This window comes from Narcine bancroftii, chromosome 6 (assembly GCF_036971445.1).
Source record: "Narcine bancroftii isolate sNarBan1 chromosome 6, sNarBan1.hap1, whole genome shotgun sequence".
Classification (NCBI taxonomy): Eukaryota; Metazoa; Chordata; class Chondrichthyes; order Torpediniformes; family Narcinidae; genus Narcine; species Narcine bancroftii.
Window position 1 is genome coordinate 24,277,349 of NC_091474.1, and position 17,903 is coordinate 24,295,251.

The following is a 17,903-nucleotide window of genomic DNA, read 5'->3' on the forward strand; positions in this document are numbered from 1 at the left end:
CAGCCAGTCAAGCAGCGTCATTGGGAGAAGAATAGTCAATGTTTTGGGTTGGAACCTTTCATCAACATGCTGACCTTTCTTCTTCTCCCACTGCTGTCGGACCTGCTGAGTCTGCCCACAAATTGTTGATCTGGATTTCAACATGTTTAGCATCTCCTGGGGTCATCTAGTGCTCCTGTTGTTTTACTCCCCTACTTTGGCGAGACTGAGCACAGACTGGGAGATCGCTTTGTTGGGCATCTTGACACTGTCCGCCACAATAGTGGGATCTCCCATTGGCCACTTTCCATTCTCCATCCCATCCCATGGACTTGTGCACTGCCAGACTGAGACCATCTACAAACTGGAGGAAGAACACCTCATCTTCTGTCTGGGCACCCTCCATCCGGATGACATTAACATTTTCTCCAGTTTCTGTAAAAAACCCAACCCCACCTCAATCTTTGTCCCCCTGTTTACTTTCCTCTTGCTGACTCTCTTTCTCTCTTCCCTTTTCCCTTTGTCTCCTTTCAGAGCCAAAATCATTTCTCACATTTCCTCTTAGCATAGCCAATTAACATCTTTCCTTTGTTGGTCTGGACTCCCCCTCCCATCTTTCTCCCTCAGTCTTTATTCAGATGACTACCTGCTTTTTGCTTATACCTTGAATATGGCCTCAGGTCTGAAACATCAGTTATTTATTTTTAAGTCCTATGGATGCTTTGAGACCAGGTAAATTCCTCCAGTGTTTACAGCATGTTTTTACTTGCCTCTCCTGTGTCTCCTGCCTCCTTTATTGACAGGGAATCTGGAATGACGAGGGATCAGAAGCATTAACCATCTTTCTCCAACAATGCACCCCTTCCTAATGTTTCCTGAAATATTCACTTCTTGTAAAGCCAAGATTACCTCCTGAACCACATGGATATTGGGTGATGTTACATTGAATATTGGTATAAATTATATTTAAAAATAAATTAGTGCAAAAAATAGGAAAAAGTGAGGCAGTGTTCATTGTTCATTCATAAATTTGATGGCAGAGGAGAAGAAGCTGCTTTTGTACAGTGTCTGTCTTCAGGCTCCTTCCTGATGGGATAGCAGAGTGAAGAAGGCATGGGCTTGGTGGTGGGAGTCTTTGAGGATAGATACTGCTTTCTTAAGACACTGCCTCTTGTAGATGTCCTTGATGGAGTGAAGCCCATGATGTCGTTGACAATAAATGGTGATTCTGGGTGATGGAGCATTGATTTTAATTTTAGACACCGGAACCTGTGCCGCCCAATTAATCTACTCCCCATATGTTTTGGAGGATGGGAGGAAGATGGAGCCCCCGGGGGAAACCCACGGAAACACGGGAAAAAACATACAAAATCCTTACAGACAGGGCAGGATTCGAACCCTGGTCGCTGGTGCTGTAACAGTGTTGCGCTAACCACTGCAGTGACCGGGCCGCAGACAGATTAGGCGCAGAGGGGCAAATCTTTGACAAGGCTGACATTAATATTTCCTCTTTAGAATGGAAAGTGTTCAATATTTGGAAGATTGCTTTAACGTGAAAATGAAGACAACCTCTTCACATCAATAGGAGGGCCAGAAGGGGCATTTCATAAGAATTTCCATGCACCTGAAATAGATGTTAGCTCACGGGCATTTTTCAAAGAGGTTCCCACAAAGACCAGAATTGCAAGTATTTGTTGGGTTGTGTGGAATAAGTTGGAAGAGGGAGAGTTTGAGGCCACAGAACTGTGATGTGACTTGTGCTTTGATTGACAAGGGAGGCGGTCCAATTCCCGGGACTTGCCGCACTTGTCGATCACGGGCAGGGAGCATGCGCTGTGGTGGGCAGCTGGTGGCTACAGCGCAGCGACTCCGAGGCAACGGGGATGAACGGAGACGAGAGTCGCAGGAGGCGGGGGTCCTGGACCCCCGACAGGGAGCTTTTGCCGCTTCAGAATTCGAATTACCAGGACTGGGACGAGGAGGATGTCTGCCGCTTCCTGCGGACGCAAGGCTTGCAGAAGTTCGAGCAGTTGTTCCGAGGCGAGTATGCAATGGGCGATCCGCGCAGACCCTTCCCATCCGTGGCGGCTCCTTGCGGGGGGAAAGCCGGCCTTCCCTTCCAAAATGACTCCATTCCATCGGTCAAGCATGTGGTAAAGGCAGGAAGGGGACAGCACTTCCTCCCATACGTCACCCTTTTTTCGTTCTTAGTGCATCAAATTCACTTATGGGGATTTGGATGTCACCCCTAAGCCTGAAATTGCTACTCATTCCTAATTGCCCTGGAACTGAATGGGAACTAAACGAGGTGGGTGTGCATTCGCCTGCAGCCCACACCTATGAAGGGCAGCCCAGTTAATGCTGTTTCATCGGGTTGTACTTGACTGGCTTTTGTTAATGTACCAGGTTTTTTTTTAAAATGACAGTGTGGTCATATTTATGCTCATTATTATGAATGACTTTTTCCCCACCTTCAGCAGGGACGGCAACTTGGGCCACGGGATTGTTATAAACACACAGAAATGCGGGAGGAACTCAGCACGTCGCGTTGTATTCCAGAGGTTTCAGGATTGAGCCCTTCAAAGCATGAGCAGAGAGCAGGCAGGTGCCTGAATGAAAGGGCATGGGGAGGAGTACAGACCAGCAGACAAAAGGTGTTAACACTTCATCTTTGTGTTTTTACTAGATTCACAGTGTCTGCAAACTTCCGAGTTTCATTCCACGGTCTGAATTACCAGCCAGTAATTTAACTGTCGCTCTAGCACGGTACCTGATGTGGGTACTTATCTCAAAGTATGGAAAATAGCAGCTGGGATACTTGGCTTCATATTCTTCAGAGCTGCCTTTTGGATAAGATATCTGCGGTCCTTTTTCTCCCCCCCAGAACTCTGAGAACCTGGGGCACATTTTGTTTTGAAGAACAGGAAATTATTCCTGACCTACTAATGTGGTCCTTTCCTTCAAAGTGACCAAAGCATGATCTTGTGATTATGGTAATGCAGTTGATGAGGGTTTACCGTGATTGAATTTGCTCATGGATTTTCTGCATTACAAGTCTTTATTTCATTGGCTGGGAATGGTTTTGGATATGCTGAGATTGTTTCTACAACCTCATTTGCATGAGGTTGCTGTCATTCTGGAGAGACCCTCTTTCTGTGCAGTCATGGCATCTGTGATAAAGTTGTGGCAGTGGATTAGGCAACTTGGTCTGAAAATGCGCTGCATAGGTCTGCTATTTCCAAATAATAGTTTTAATTAGAGGAGAGTGGGAGCAGGGAGAAGCACAATTTATGGTGTTTCATGTGAGTGTGACATAACAGGAGAAATTAATTGGGGTGAACCATGATAACCGTGCAGACTGTTATTGGGTAGGAATTGGGTATGATGTGAAAATGAATGGATTCTGTGACACAAGGCAAGAAACAAAAAGAATAAAGTAGAAAAGTTTGCATAATAGAAAAGTGAGAGGAAATTTACCAAGAGATGTCCAACATGCATAACCCTTGAAGGGTAAAGGTTAGTTTGTGTAGTTGAACAAATATGGTCTTTGAAGAGGTCAATCCTGAATTGATTGGAAATGCAAGGACAAGTGAATATCCATTGGACTGGGAGAACAATTAAAATGCAACAAAAGATTGGAAAAAGTTTTTTTTTAAAAGAAAGGAAAGGTTGAGCAGGAAATTATTTTAACTTCATGCAAAGATAAAGGTATTTTACTCAGACCTTAAATCAGAAGTTCTTTTATTCCCTCTCACATACCCTTACTATCCACAGCACCTATGGGATCCTATGGAAGGAAAAAGAGTGGGAACCACTGCCTTAAACCCTCTGAGAGGGCGGAGAGCTATTGCTTACACATCTGTAGCACATGCAGTCAAGAGTTTTAAATATGGCAATGAATGACTATGTATTAACAATTTGGATGGAAAGTTGTTTGTACCCCTGCATTTTTATGCTCAGCTGGCTGATATCAAGGGTTTTACAGTGGGACATCTTGGTGAGTTGTATAGGACAGCTTGTTTCTGGTTTTACTGAAGGAGGGGTTGGAGGGATGGCCAAAGAGGAGATGTGGAGGGAAACCTAACAGTAAACTGAGGGGAAGAATTTTGATTTATTTTTCAATGGATTGCAAAGTAGATAATGGCAGGGTGTAATTTAAAATAAATGCTTTTGAAGCCAGTTGATGCAGTGTCTTGATGAAGGGTCTTGGACAAAAAAAATGTTGTCTGTTTCTCTCCAAGGGTGTTGCCCGATCTAGTGAGTTCCCCAGCTTATTTTTGTTTGTAGGTGACACACTGGTCATTATTTTAGATCAGCCATTCTCAACCTTTTTTTAACACAACTTGGGACACTGCTCTAAGTTTATGGACCACCTTCCCTGTGAAGCAGGTCAAGTTTAGTTACTTATCTCCATACTACTCCACAAAAAATATTTTGATTTCAGTCTGTGGCCTCCCCTAAATTTGCTGTGGTCCCCAAAATAGAATGAGTTTCTAGATCAGCCATTCTCTACATAAAAAAAAATTCATTACAAGAGGTGAAAAGGAGGGGTTTTACTGAAATATGCTGATGCCCTCAGGGCCCACATTGAGAATGGCTGATTTAGTCAGATTAAGTGAACAGGCAGGAAATAGAGTGATGTAGGGGGATTGAATGGATTTAATTTAGCATCATATTTGGAACAGACATTGTGGGGTGAAGGGCCTTTTCCTGTATTAACCTGCTTTGTAACCTCGACTCAGGGATGCAAACCACAAATTCTGAACTTGTGGCCAGCACAGAAATTGTCAGTTTTGTGAACTGTGGGAAGTATGACAATAAATTAGGCGAGTTGAGTGCTGTTTAAGAGGCTTTCAGATAGAGGCATGAATATTCAGGGAAATGGTTTTCTCCCAACATTCAAAAAGTTCAGGGGTTTGTGGGTCAGTTGGTTTTAATTGTGCGGCACAGCCTCGTGGGCCAAAAGGACCTGTCACCGTGCTATATGTCTAAATTAAAAAATGTAAAATTTAAATTTGACACTGCTGTACCCTCAGTTGGAGGATTGTGTTTGCTTTCGCTGTCAGATTATGAAGAACATGGAGGTGTTGGAGCAGGTCTGGAAAAGTTTTGCGAGAATGGCATGAGGGACTACCAGGATTGATTGGAGGATGGGGAATGCCGAGAGATTTGATTGGACCAAATCTGCAGTCCGTTTCTTATTGAACATTACTTTCAGTTGTGTTAAAACAGGAACTCAGCACGTCTGGCAGCGTGCATAGGAGGTAAAGATGTACAACTGATGTTTCAGGCCTGAGCCTTTCAGTTGCATTTTCATGCTTTCCCTCTCTCCACAGACGAAAAAATGTCCGGCGCAACCCTACCCTATGTGACAGATTTTGCTCTGAAGCAGCTAGGTGTCAGGTAAGCAGTCTGTGGAAGTGGAGAGTATTTTGATTTTGTCTACTTCAGGCCCTGGGGAAGCTGAGAGGAATTAAGCTTCAGTGCAGAGGTAGTCATGCATATCTCCGGGAATCAGTGCTTCTCAACCTGTTGGCCACAGTCTGCCAGTGAACTGTGGGTTTATCGGATGTGGTCCGCAGTGAAATCAAACATTATAAATGAAGAAGTCTCATGTAAAACCGTGTTGTAAATTAATGACAAATGACAAACTTTCCCTTCAAAATAAAGCAAAGATCGCAGGGTATGGGGATGGGGGGGGGGGGGGAATGGAACTCAGCTGGTGACGTGCTGGAGGGGGGGATGGAGAGCTTGACAGGCAGCGGGGTGGGGAGGGAGCAGAGCTCGGTAGGCGACGCGCCAGGGTGGGGAAGGGGCGGAGGTCGGCAGGCGACATGCCAGGGGTGGGGAGAGGGGGAGAACTCGGCAGGCGACACACCGTGGTGGGGAGAGGGGGCGGAGCTCGTCAGGCGACACACCGTGGTGGGAAGGGAGCGAAGCTCGGTAGGCGACGTGCTGGGGTGGAGAGAGGGGGAGAGCTCGGCAGGCGACACGCCGGGGTGGGGAGAGGGGGAGAGCTCGGCAGGCAATGCAACGGGGTTTGGGGGGGGCGGAGTTTGGCAGATCATGCATCATCCTTAGTGAGTAAAAGGTGTTTGGAAGCTGGAACCTTTGTGGTAGTTTGGGTAGAAGCTCAAGGTTGCCTCCCACTGGTGGTTCATTATAAGTGCTCTGCAGAATGTAAAGGAATAATTAAGCAGGTCTGGGTGGAGATTAAGCTGATTTAGTGTGACCAATGGGAAGAAAGTGGAATTGTCCCTCGCTGTGTTGATATGCAGGGTGGTGGGGTGGCAGGGCAGCTGTCTAGTGGCTCTCCTGACCTTGGCTGCTGTCTGTGTGGAGTTTGCATGTCCTCTGTATTCATGAGGGTTTAGGTCCACCTGAATGCTCCAGTTCCCCCCCCCCCCCCCCCCCCCCCCACATCTGTTGGTTTGGAAGTTAATTGGCTTCTGTGATTTACTGAAGAAGTCTTGGTGAAGGGTTCTGGCCTGAAAAGTCGACCATTCTTTTTCTCCCACTGATGCTGCGTGACCCACTGAGTTCCTCTGGTAGATTCCAGATTCCGGTCTCTCCTGCTGTCTGCTGTGAATTGTTGCTTGGTTTGGGAACAAGAGGAGTTCATGGACATGAGAGAGAATGTTACAAGGGAATAAATGAGGTACAGATCAGATGTGATGAATGCTCTCATGCCATGCGGTTAGTGCAACGACATTACAGTGCCAGCGACCCGTCTTCGAATCTGCCGCTTGGACCAACCTTCTATAACTTGGTGTCATTCAGATACTTTATTGTGAGTCCTTGCCTCCATCACTCCTTCAGATTCTGACCACTATCAGTTTGAAAAAGTTCCTCTGAAATCTCTTGCTTTTCACCTCTGCCTTGGGATTTTCTACCTCTGCGATTTGGCTGGGAATGGTTGGGGGGGGGCGGGGATGGGGTGCAGGGAAGAAGAGTTCCTGTTATCTACCCTATCGATGCCTCTCATAATTTTATATACATTATTGTATTCTTTAATTCTCCTGCGTGCGAAAAACTGGAGAGCTTCATCCCAGGAGAAGTCTCTGCACCATATGCAGGACCACAGTGGCATGGGCACTGGATTGGTGCACAATTTTGTGGGATGATGCACCCTCTGTATCAGGGGAATAACTTGTATTTGTTGTTGCTTTTTTTTGTCCAGTACCCTGGGAGATCGATTACGACTGATCAACTGTATTGATAAGCTCTGGCAGACCCCCATTGATGCAAAGGTAAGATAATATCGCTGGTGGTGTTGTTGAAACTTCTCTGGGGGCTTAGTTGATTTTTCAGTCTGGTTCAGACCCAGGAGTCTTGAGGGATTGAAGCTGACAGGTGTCTGGGGATGAACATAGGAGTGTTAAAGCTGGATTATCCAGTCAGCTAGAACTGTCAGCAGGGGTTGCAGAACAATTGTGTGGGGGAGTGGTAGAGGTGAGGTGGCTGGGGGCTATAGGCAGGAGTGTAGAGGGGTGGGGGCATAGGAGTGTGTGGGGGCATAGGAGTGTGTGGGGGAGGGAAGGGGAATGTGGGCGCATAGGGAGGGAACCGGTGCGTGCAAGGCAGGTTCTGGACATGCTCGTACCTATAGTCATGCCTTTTGAGCCCTGCAGGTGTTCAATGACCCGATCCACGGCCACATCGAGCTGCACCCCCTTCTCGTCTGCATCATCGATACCCCGCAGTTCCAGCGTCTCCGCTTCATCAAGCAGCTCGGTGCCACCTACTTCGTGTATCCTGGGGCTTCCCACAACAGATTTGAGCACTCTATCGGGTAAGGACTTAGGGTGGGATTCTGGAAGTCAAGTTTAAAAGCCGGCAGATCGGTTTCCTTTGAGCAAGTCTTTCTCAATACTACAGAACCTTTTTCCCAGCGTAACAATCTCCAGGAATGGCTCAGGTCCGAAACGTTGACTGCGTTTTGCTTTCTACAGATACTGCATGACCTGTTGAGTTTTGCAAGTACCTTTTTGCACCTTCTGACCTATAGCAGATCCTGGTATAAAAATCAAAGGCCTCTATGGGCTGGGCTTCATGATCTGAAACCTCATTGACCCTATGACCCACCAAGAACATGTGTGTGTTCCTCTTGGTTGCTTGGATTGTGGAAATTTCATTTGCTTTAAGATGAAAGACCTTTCTTCTGTTTTGCTGAAGCCTTAAGCCCTGGACTTACCTCCTATCCAGAAATTTACCTGCTGCTTGTCAAATTATGTCTGATCACCTTGCTCCATGGGAAGTAATGTGAGCAGAATTTCTAATCATTACACTTTTTATTTTGGTGAGGTATTTGATTCCTATGAATGGTTTTCACAGTCTTGGACACCTGATATAGATCTTACAGGGAGAGTATAGGCCCTTCAGCCCACGATGTTGTGCAACCAATGTAAGTCTACTCCACAACAATCTAACTACCTGTAGGAAGAAGCTGTTTCTCAGCCTGGTTGTGCTGGCTCTGGTACTCCTGTATCTTTCCCAATGGGAGTAGCTTGAGAGCTGATGTGTGCAGATTTTGCACGCCCTCTTCATCCAGCAATCAATGTTGGGGGGTGGGGGTGGGGGTGGGGGGGGAGGAGAGAAACTCCAGTGATCCTCTCTGCCACTCTTATGGCGCTGTGGATTCACCTCTTATCCAGTCCTCTACATAGGTATGCGTCCAGATTTTATGTGCTAAGTGACAACATAAATCTGACCTGGAATCTCCCTTGATTTGAGTTACAGAAGTGTATAATAACTTAGTTGAAGGTAGCAGATGCCTAGTTTGATGTAGGCCAGTTAAGCCAGTTCCATTGATTCACCTGTAGCATTGGTGAATGTCTCATGGCCTTGCCAATCTCCTCTCTTGAAGTGGTCTCCTATTGTGGGCCAGTAGCCATACTCTGTGGTCACTACCATTTGCTCTATAAAGCTGTTCTTTGATTTTAAAATGGATTATTACTTGCAGTTAGCACTGAACAGATTTTTATTTTAAAGGCTGATTCTTGTTTATATTAATGCCTGCTTATCCACATAATCTCACAACATCAGGATAATCCCTCACTCTTCCATTTTGGATACTGTTTTGTGTGTGAAGAATTAAGTGTTGATGAGCCTTCACAGGCTCAGACTGAGCAACAGTGTTCATTTGGATCAACGATGGGTGTCCAATATTTGAAAGCTGTTGATGGTTTGAAAGGGCTGAGGGGCTTTATTCAACTGTCTCTGTTTCCTGCAGTGTGGCGCATCTGGCAGGACAGCTGGTGAAAGCTCTGTATGGGCGGCAGCCGGAACTTGGGATAAACCATCGGGACATCCTGTGCGTTCAGATCGCCGGACTCTGCCACGATCTAGGTGAGGGGGTTGAACTGTGGGGACTTGCATACCTCACAGGCGAAGGACCACTTGAACAATGCAGGGGCTGGAGAGACATCCTCCTCCTGGTTAGAGTTTTGTAAAGTGGAAAGTTATTTATCAACTTCAGACCTTAAGAATCAAAGCCGAACATGAGTTTTCTCTCCAAAGTAATTGATGGCACCATCCATGGAATGGCATTTTCAAGATTTCTTCCTGATCATTGGCATTTATAGTTGAAGGAAGCCATTTGGCCCATTGTGTTCAACCTAGCCAATGAAGAACTCATCAAACTAATCTTTACCGTGCGGTCTGTTGCTTGTAGATTCCAATGTTCTGGCACTTGTCCATGCAAAAACAGAAGAGTATTGTAGTCATAGTGAATGAAAGGAGAGGGTCTGCTAGGAACAGGTTGCAAAAGTTTGCTGGTTGTTATTTTGGTCATTGATGCATTTAAACTCGACCAGTTTTGAGCTCCTCAATGGTGACTAATGGTTAACCTTTGGCATGAACTCTCTCCTCCCCCAATAACAGTCAGAGCCTTCTCATGGGCCATGCCTGTGTTATCTCTGAGCACCATCTAATCCAACAAGAATTAAAGCAGTCGAGTCAATTGCGTTTCTGCAGGGCGAGCTGGTGTACCCTTCCTGGAACATAGTCCCTGTAAATTGGAATGAATCAGAGGGAATGCACTCAGCCAAGCATCTAGGGCACCTTTCGTATTCCCCTCAGAGCTGGTTGGCTTGGATGGGCAGAGTTGCTTTGCTAAACGCCTGCGCGGTGCTGTGATCCCGAAACCCCTGCCTCCCTGATGAGTTGTGATCTGGAGTGTGTGTTGTCTTTCCACCTTTGCTGACCCTTTTTGTTTCCCAGGACATGGACCGTTTTCCCACCTGTTTGATGGAAAGTTTATCCCTCTGACCCGGAAAGATTTGAAATGGAAGGTAATGCTCTCTGGTTTCTCTGTGTGAAGGCGTGTTAATGGAGATGGGCAGTGGGTTGGGGGCCGGGCGTCCATCGACAGGGGGCGTTACCTTTGAGGAAGTCTATGGGACTGCAGAATTCCAGTGAATGGAATGTTGTGGGGGCTCTTCCGGTAATTAATTTGCATAGAATAACGACCAAGTTCCTTCTGATATGATGCAGCATGAGGATTCTTCGTTAACCATGTTCGAGCACTTGATCTCTTCCAATGGGCTGGAAGGTGTGCTGCGGAATTATGGCCTGATGCTGCCGGAAGACCTGGTGTTTATAAAGGAACAGATCCGAGGCCCAGCAGCAAGGAGTGATGGAGAAGATGGTCTCCCTAAAGACTTGGAGGTGAGTGGTGCCATGTGAAAGAGACGCTGGCTGTCCAATCAGGTGATCACCCTTTCTGATTAGCTGGATAAGTGTCAGGTGACCAGTGGGGCACTGTGACTAGAATGGCTGCTGTGTCATGCAGGAACAAGAAGGCCCTTTGGCCCATCTTTTCCATGTCAACCATGTAACCATCATCAATACCTTTTTACATAAAGGTGCTTGGCCTTCTTGCTGTAGTGATTCAGATGCCAGTCTATGTTGGGGGAGTCTCTGGCTCTTACACACCCCTCGGGTAGGATGAAAAATGTCCTCCTTGGTTTCCATTCCCCCCCCCCCTCCAGTCTTCAGCATCCCTGCCATGGAGATAGGTTTCTTCTCAATGTCTGAATGGAGAGGAGATGAAATCTGTTGGGAGCGGTCCTACATCTTGTGTTGGCCCTGTGGTGTGTGGTAGGATCATCCTGTGTGAGGTGACCTGATGGTTCTAGTGTGGGTCTATGTGCTGCGGCGGTTGATGTTGAAAGGGGTGAGGGGAAAGGCTGTGATGGATGCTGGTCTTCACTCTGTGGCACTTGCCCTCTAACTGTCACTTCATCCTTTCAGTGGCCGTACAAAGGTCGACCCAAGGAGAAAGGCTTTCTGTATGAAATCGTTGCCAACAAGCGAACTGGAATTGACGTCGACAAGTGGGATTACTTTGCCAGGTGAGCCTCTCTAGAGTCTTACTCCATGGCATTCCCTGATTTTGCTTTAAATTTAATAAAAAAAAAAATTTAGACATAGAGCACGGTAACAGGCACTTCTGGCAAACAAGCCTGTGCTGTCCAATTACACCCAATTGACCTATAACCTTAGTATGTTTTGAACAGTGGAAGGAAACTGGAATCTAATGCAATGCAGACAGCACAGGATTCAAGCCCCAGTTGCTGGTTCTTTAATAGCATTGCTGGTCTGTGACTCTTCTCAGTGGCAGCTTCACTGCAACAAGGGAAAATTAATTTAAACCAAACTTGGATTAAGCAAGTGGGTGGACAACTGGAACAACACAGAGAGGAACTCAGCAGGTCATGCAGCATCCACAGATAGGCAGTCAGCGCTTTGGGCCTGAGCCATTTATCAGGGATTCAGGCTGAAGGCTGTATGCCAATTGCCATACATCTTCCTCCAGCTTCCCAGCGCCTCCCCTTCCCTTCCCTTCCCTTCCTCCACTCAGAACATCTTTCTCATCCATCTGCTCCCTCTCTCTATCACTTCTTAGCTCGAGTTAAGCAAGGAGTTTGTACCTGCTGGGGTCGAGAGCAATATGCAAATATGCTGGAGAAACTCAGCAGGTCAAGCAGCTTCGATAGGAAGCAAAGGGTAACCAATATTTTGAAACATCGATGACCCTTCCTATGAATGCTGCATGACCTGAGTTTCTCCTGTAAATATTCTAATTTTTAACATTTCGACATACAGCACAGTAACACTCCCTTCCGGCCCACAAGCCATGCCCCTACATACATGAATTAACCTACAGTCCCCATGAGTTTTGGAGGTGGGAGGAAACTGGAGCACCTGGAGTAATCCCACGCAGACATGGGGAGAATGTGGAAACTCCTCACAGACAGAGCTGGATTTGAACCTGGGTCATTGGTGTTGTAATAGCTTTGAGCTAAATGTGCTGCCCACAACATTTGTGTGTTGCTCCAAAATTAATTTATCTGGAACTGGGGCGGGGGAAGCCATAATCCAATTAGCCCTTTGTCTCTTGGAAGTGAAATTAAGAAGCATTTGTTTTCTTGACTGGGGATTTAAAAAGTTAAGATGTGAGCCCATGATCTGACCCCAGCCGTGGGGCTCTATCCGTGTGAATGTTCAGTAGAACGTGTGGCTGCGTTAACCCTGAAGTGCAACTGATGCATCTTCTCTTGCTTCTGAAGGGACTGCCACCACCTGGGAATCCGGAACAACTTTGACTTTGAACGCTTCCTCAGGTTTGCTCGGGTTTGTGATGTTGGCAAAACCAAGCACATCTGCACTCGAGAGAAGGTGAGAGGCTTGTGAGGTGCGGAGGAGCCTTTTAGGTTTGTATTGAACAGAACAGCACACAGAAGTGCTGTGGGAATCTCAGCAGGTCGGCAGCATCCTTGGAAAGAAACAGGCAGTCGACGTTTCGGGCCTGTGCCATCTTGAGGGATGCCGAAGTTCGGGCAAAGGGCTGAATTCGAAGGTGGGGGTGCTGCAGGGGGAACACGGATGTACGGGGGACAGGTGCATGCGTGTGGGATGGGAAAGAAAAAGATTGAGGATAGGGGCAGACGGCTGAGAAGAATGCCCTCTGATTGGAGGAGGGGAAATGGGGTAGGGAGCTGGAAGGAAGGTGTGGGTGATAGATGGGAAAAGAAAAGGAATCTGAGAGATGGGGGCGAGTGAGGTGGGGGAGGGGTAGGATAAAAATTGGGACAAGAAAAGAAATGAAGTGGGTGGGGTTAGTGGAAATTGGAGGTCAATATGATGCCATCTAGTTGGAGACTTGTTTGTTCCAATTTGCATGTGGCCTCAACGAGGTAGTTCACGAGGTCGTGGACAGACATGTCAATGGAATTAAAGTGGCACTCCACTGGAGATCCTTGCCATTGCAGCAAACAAAACGTAGGTACTCAACTAAGCAACTTTCCCCAGTCTGCGTCCAGTCCCCTCAGAACTCCCCTTTGGCAGCACCTGATGCACCAAATGACACCCCGTGGGTTTGCAGGTGAAGTGTTGACTCTCTGGAAAGGGCTGTTTGGGGCCCTAAATAGTGGAGAAGGAAGAAGTGAAAATGTAGCACTTCCTTAGGTGACAGGGGTGGGTAGGAACCATGGGGGTGATTGGTGGGAAGGGATGAGTGGGGGAGGGTGTTGTGGAGAGTGTTGTGGAGAGTGAGGTCCTATGGAAGGTGGAGAGGGGATGATGTCTGTTGGTGGGATCATGTTTTAGGGGGTGGAAAAGCCCTGCTTGATTTCCAAAGCCCATGTGGCCTGAAGCCTGAATCAAAGAGATGTACAATGTAGAAACGGGCCCTTTGGCCTAACTCGTCCATGCTGGCTATTGCCTGTCTGAATTTGCCTGTATATCTGCCCATGTCCCTCCATGAATAAATGGCTCCAGGTGTGGAATTCGCTCTTTGCCAACTCTCCACTCAAGGTCCATTTCTGACTGTAGTCAAATACTCAGAATTCCTTTATATTGAAGTAAACATAGGGTATAATTTGTAGACATTGCACTTATTTTTATTATGTGGTTATTGTTGCCCTGAGAGAGTGTTGGTGAGCTAATGGTCCTAACTTATTCAACTTTTCCTTCGAACTCAGTTCTTAAAGTTCTGGCAGCTTTCTTGTAAATGGTCTCTGCAGTCTTTCAGTCTTATTGATGCCTTTCCTAACCTCACCATGCTTGTCTGTTATTCTGATTAAATTTATGCTGGATATTGACCAAGCTTCTGGACTGAGCTCCAGTCTGTTAGCTGAAGTGACCTGCTTCTGGGCCTATGCATGTGCAAAGCCAGCTGATTCATTGTAAGTTGCTGAAAACCTGAATGCTCCAGTCTTGTAGCACAGTTGTGTGTGTTCAAACACGATGCTGGAGAAACTCAGCAGGTCAAACGGTGTCCTTTATATCACAAAGAGAAAGAAATGGTTGGGCACTGGGAGATCTTTATCGTTGATCAGAGCAAGCCGGACTATTTCAATTAGGCTCCCCGCTCCCACGCTGATGTTTCTGTCTGAGGCCTTGTGCATCGTCAAACTAAGGCCACCTGTAAATTGGAGGAGCAACACCTAATAATCTGTCTGGGTACTCTCCAACCGGCTGATGTTAACATCGACTTCTCCAAGGGCATCATCTTGTACTAATGGGGAGTTTGTTCAAGTTTCTGATAACAGGAAAGAAATTGTCCTTGAATCTGGAGATTTGATTCTCAAGGATACCTTTTTTTTGTTGCATAGCACAATGTTAGGTTCGTTGGTCAGGAAGAGACGGAAGGAACTCGATCAGAACATTTTGGTCTTTTGGAAGTCGTGCATTTATTTTTGGGAATTAAAGTTAAAGATGGGAATGCTATTTAAATTTTTAAATTCAGAAATACAGCATGGTAACCTACAGCCCCTTATATTTGGAGGTTGGGAGGAAACTGGAGCACCCAGAGGGAACCCATGCAGACAGGGAGAGAACATACAAACTCCCTACAGACAGTGCCGTAATCCATCCCGAATTGGTGATGCTATAAGAGCATTGTGCTAACTGCTGTCCATGTTAAATTGCAAGGAGGGGCAATAAGTTCAGAGCAGTGAACGGGTTGTCTTAAGACTGGTTTCAGGATATTGGTTGTACTAGCTTCTGGCGAGTAAATGAAGATTAGTATCCTTCGATGTGCAGAAGAGTTGGCATCTTTCTGTTGAGGTATTCTTCAATGCCCACACCGTTGTAGTGACAGAATCGGCTCCAGAAGAAGTGACCTCTTGTTTTCCATCTTCTCCTGCAGGAGGTTGGTGACCTGTACAACATGTTTCACACACGTGCTACTTTGCATCGCAGGGCCTATCAACACAGAGTGGGCAACATAATTGGATGCATGTGAGTATTCCTGTATGGCTGTGCCTCAGCTGCTGAGTGTTTTCTCTCGCTGTCCCCTTACTGCCCATCGGACCCCCAATTCCAGTCTCTAAATGTTGTTGGATGAATCCAAGAGTCACCCTTTGGAAACTGATTGGCAATTGATAGGTGGGAGGGGCAGGTCATGAGGAAGAAACAGGGAGGCTGCAGAGACTTGGATAGTTTAGGAGAATGGGCAAAGAAGTGGCACTTCGGTCAAAGGAATAATCGGGCCAACTATTATTTGGATGGGAAAAAATTCAAAATGCAGAGATGCAAAGGGATTTGAAAGTGCAGAGTAGATGTTGTCAAGTTGTTTCCCACGTTGGGAGAGTTGAGGACCAGGGGACATAACTTCAGGATTGAAGGGTACCCGTTTAGAACCGATGCGGAGAAATTTCTTCAGCCCGAACCTCTGGGATTTGCTGCCACGGGCAGCTGTGGAGACCAGATTGTTAGGGGTATTTAAGGTTGAGATTGACAGGTATCCGAATAGTCAGGATATCAAAGGTTTGGGGGAGAAGGTAGGGGAATGGGAGAATGGATCAGCTCATGATGTAATGGGGGAGCAGACTAGATGGGCTGCTTCTTCTCCTATATCTTATGGTCTTATGACCCCCCCCCCCCACCCCAATCACTCGAACCCTAACCATAAACTACTCTTGTCTGCTCTATTCAATTTTTTCCCAACTAAATGCAGCTGTGAATACGGAACTACAGCACAGAAACGTGCCCTTCAACCCAACCAGTATGTGCCGAAATATTCAATCTGACTACTCCAACTGACCTGTGCCCGATATAGAGTCCTCCGTACCCCAACCATCCATGTACTGAACCAACTTGCTCTTAAATGTTAGAATCGAGCTCAACTCCACTGGCAGCTTGTTCCACACTCTCACCTCCCACTGAGTGAAGAAGTTCCCCTTAAAGGTTTCCCTTAATAGGGTAGTGTGTTTAGCATGGATAAGACGGCACGGTTTGTGTAGCAGTTTGTGTAACGCTGTTGCAGCAAATGGGACTGTGGTTTGAATCCTGCACTGTCTGGAAGGACTTTGTACGCTCTCCCTGTGTCTGAATGGGTTTTCCCCGGGTGCTTCGGTTTCCTCCTCCTGTTCAAAAACATACTGGCGTTGTGGGTTAATTGGGTGCCACAGGCTCATGGGCTGAAAGGGCCTGATACCGTGCTATGTCTAAATTAAAAAAAAAAAATTGAAACCCACGTCTTCTTGTCCTCGTCTCACCCAACTTCAGTGGAAAAAGCCTGTGTGTATTTACCCTATCTGGATCCATTCTAATTTTGAATTCTCCCTGCGTAACTACACAAAGAGGTTGTGACCAGGGTGAAGGGGAATCCATTATGATGTTGGCTGCCACCTGGAGTCCTTCAAGGGATGGGAGGATGGTGCTGGTGGTAGACCTGAATAGGTTTGCCACTTTCTGCAGCCTTCTTGGTTGGGCACTCGAGGAGGTTGTGATTCAACTTTTATCAAATTATCTGGGTCATTGCTGAAGTTCTGGTCAATACACCATGGGATGGACTTGACTGCACTAGAGAGGGTGCAGAGGAGACTCACCAGGATGGCCCCTGGGACAGAGTACTTCTGGGTGGGGGAAGGGGGAATGGAATCCTTTCAGAGGCATTCAGAATTATGAAGGCCATAGATTTTCCGCCATAGCAAGGTGCCTAAAACTGGAGGGCATAGGTTTAGGGGCGGGTTTAAGGGGAGAGTGGAGTAAACCAAGGGGGTGGTGAAGGATGTGAGAAATCTCTGAGTAAGCAAAGGCAGCAGAGTAAGTGCAGCGCAGTGGTTCTCAACCTTTTATCCACTCGTACCACCTTAAGTAATCCTTTACTAACCACAGAGCACCGATAGCATAGGGGCTCTGCGATCAGTAAGGGTTAACTTTGTAGTGTTCAAGTAGGAAAAAAGTGTGAGAACCACTGGTTGTGTTTAGCACAATGTTGTTACAGCATCAACAATCTGGGTTTGAATCCCACGCTGTCTATAAGGAGTTTGTACATTCTTCCCATGTGTCCCCCTCCCCCACCCCATCAAAATATACCAGGGTTTTAGTTTAATTGGGTGGCGGGGTACTTTGTTGTACGTCTGATTTTAAACTTTAAGCCATGGTGCTGAGGGACCAGATGCTATAACTCAACATTTTCCATCTGGCTACATGGTGGTAGGCAGGCTCCTCATGGGCTGAAGGGCCTGTTTCTGTGTTGCACACCTCTATGACCATGTTTACTCCCTCAGGATCACGGAGGCAATGGTGCTGGCAGATCAGCACGTTCAGATCAGTGGTACAGGTGGGAAGATGTACACAATCTCCACGGCCATTGATGACATGGAGGCTTACACGAAGCTCACAGGTGAACATGTTGTCCACTTCAACCCTGATTTCCTTTTCAGCCCCTGGAAAAACACCACACCAGAGGAGGCTGTTCAGCCCATTTTACCCTTGCTACCTTTCCTAGGGGCCTTCAATAAATCCCTCTGCCCCGCTCTTTACCTGTCTCCTTTTCATTTATAAATTTGTCCTTTTTTATTGAATCTACATGAAAATAAATGTTCCTTTAATCCCTCCAATCTTACCCCACTCTCGTCAAGCACTCCAAATTGAGACTCCTCTACCTTGTGGGGTTTTAAAAAAAAAAT

At 46.6% G+C, this 17,903-nt stretch overlaps 1 protein-coding gene across 2 annotated transcripts in view; it reads left to right on the forward strand.

The window, feature by feature from the left end:
* Nucleotides 1-1,782: 1,782 nt before the first annotated feature.
* LOC138735833 (deoxynucleoside triphosphate triphosphohydrolase SAMHD1-like) overlaps nucleotides 1,783-17,903 on the forward strand; it is a 28,061-nt gene continuing 11,940 nt past the window's right edge. The window contains exons 1-11 of one of the 2 annotated variants that reach the window (XM_069884324.1): nucleotides 1,783-2,019; nucleotides 5,316-5,382; nucleotides 7,160-7,229; nucleotides 7,611-7,771; nucleotides 9,212-9,327; nucleotides 10,201-10,271; nucleotides 10,474-10,647; nucleotides 11,233-11,333; nucleotides 12,552-12,660; nucleotides 15,134-15,225; nucleotides 17,502-17,617. In XM_069884324.1, coding sequence (XP_069740425.1) covers nucleotides 1,863-2,019; nucleotides 5,316-5,382; nucleotides 7,160-7,229; nucleotides 7,611-7,771; nucleotides 9,212-9,327; nucleotides 10,201-10,271; nucleotides 10,474-10,647; nucleotides 11,233-11,333; nucleotides 12,552-12,660; nucleotides 15,134-15,225; nucleotides 17,502-17,617 — 1,234 coding nt within the window. In that variant the 5' untranslated portion in view covers nucleotides 1,783-1,862. Of the gene's footprint in view, nucleotides 2,020-2,236; nucleotides 2,288-5,315; nucleotides 5,383-7,159; nucleotides 7,230-7,610; nucleotides 7,772-9,211; nucleotides 9,328-10,200; nucleotides 10,272-10,473; nucleotides 10,648-11,232; nucleotides 11,334-12,551; nucleotides 12,661-15,133; nucleotides 15,226-17,501; nucleotides 17,618-17,903 lie in introns of those variants that run through there. The other variant, XM_069884323.1, reaches the window with a different exon arrangement.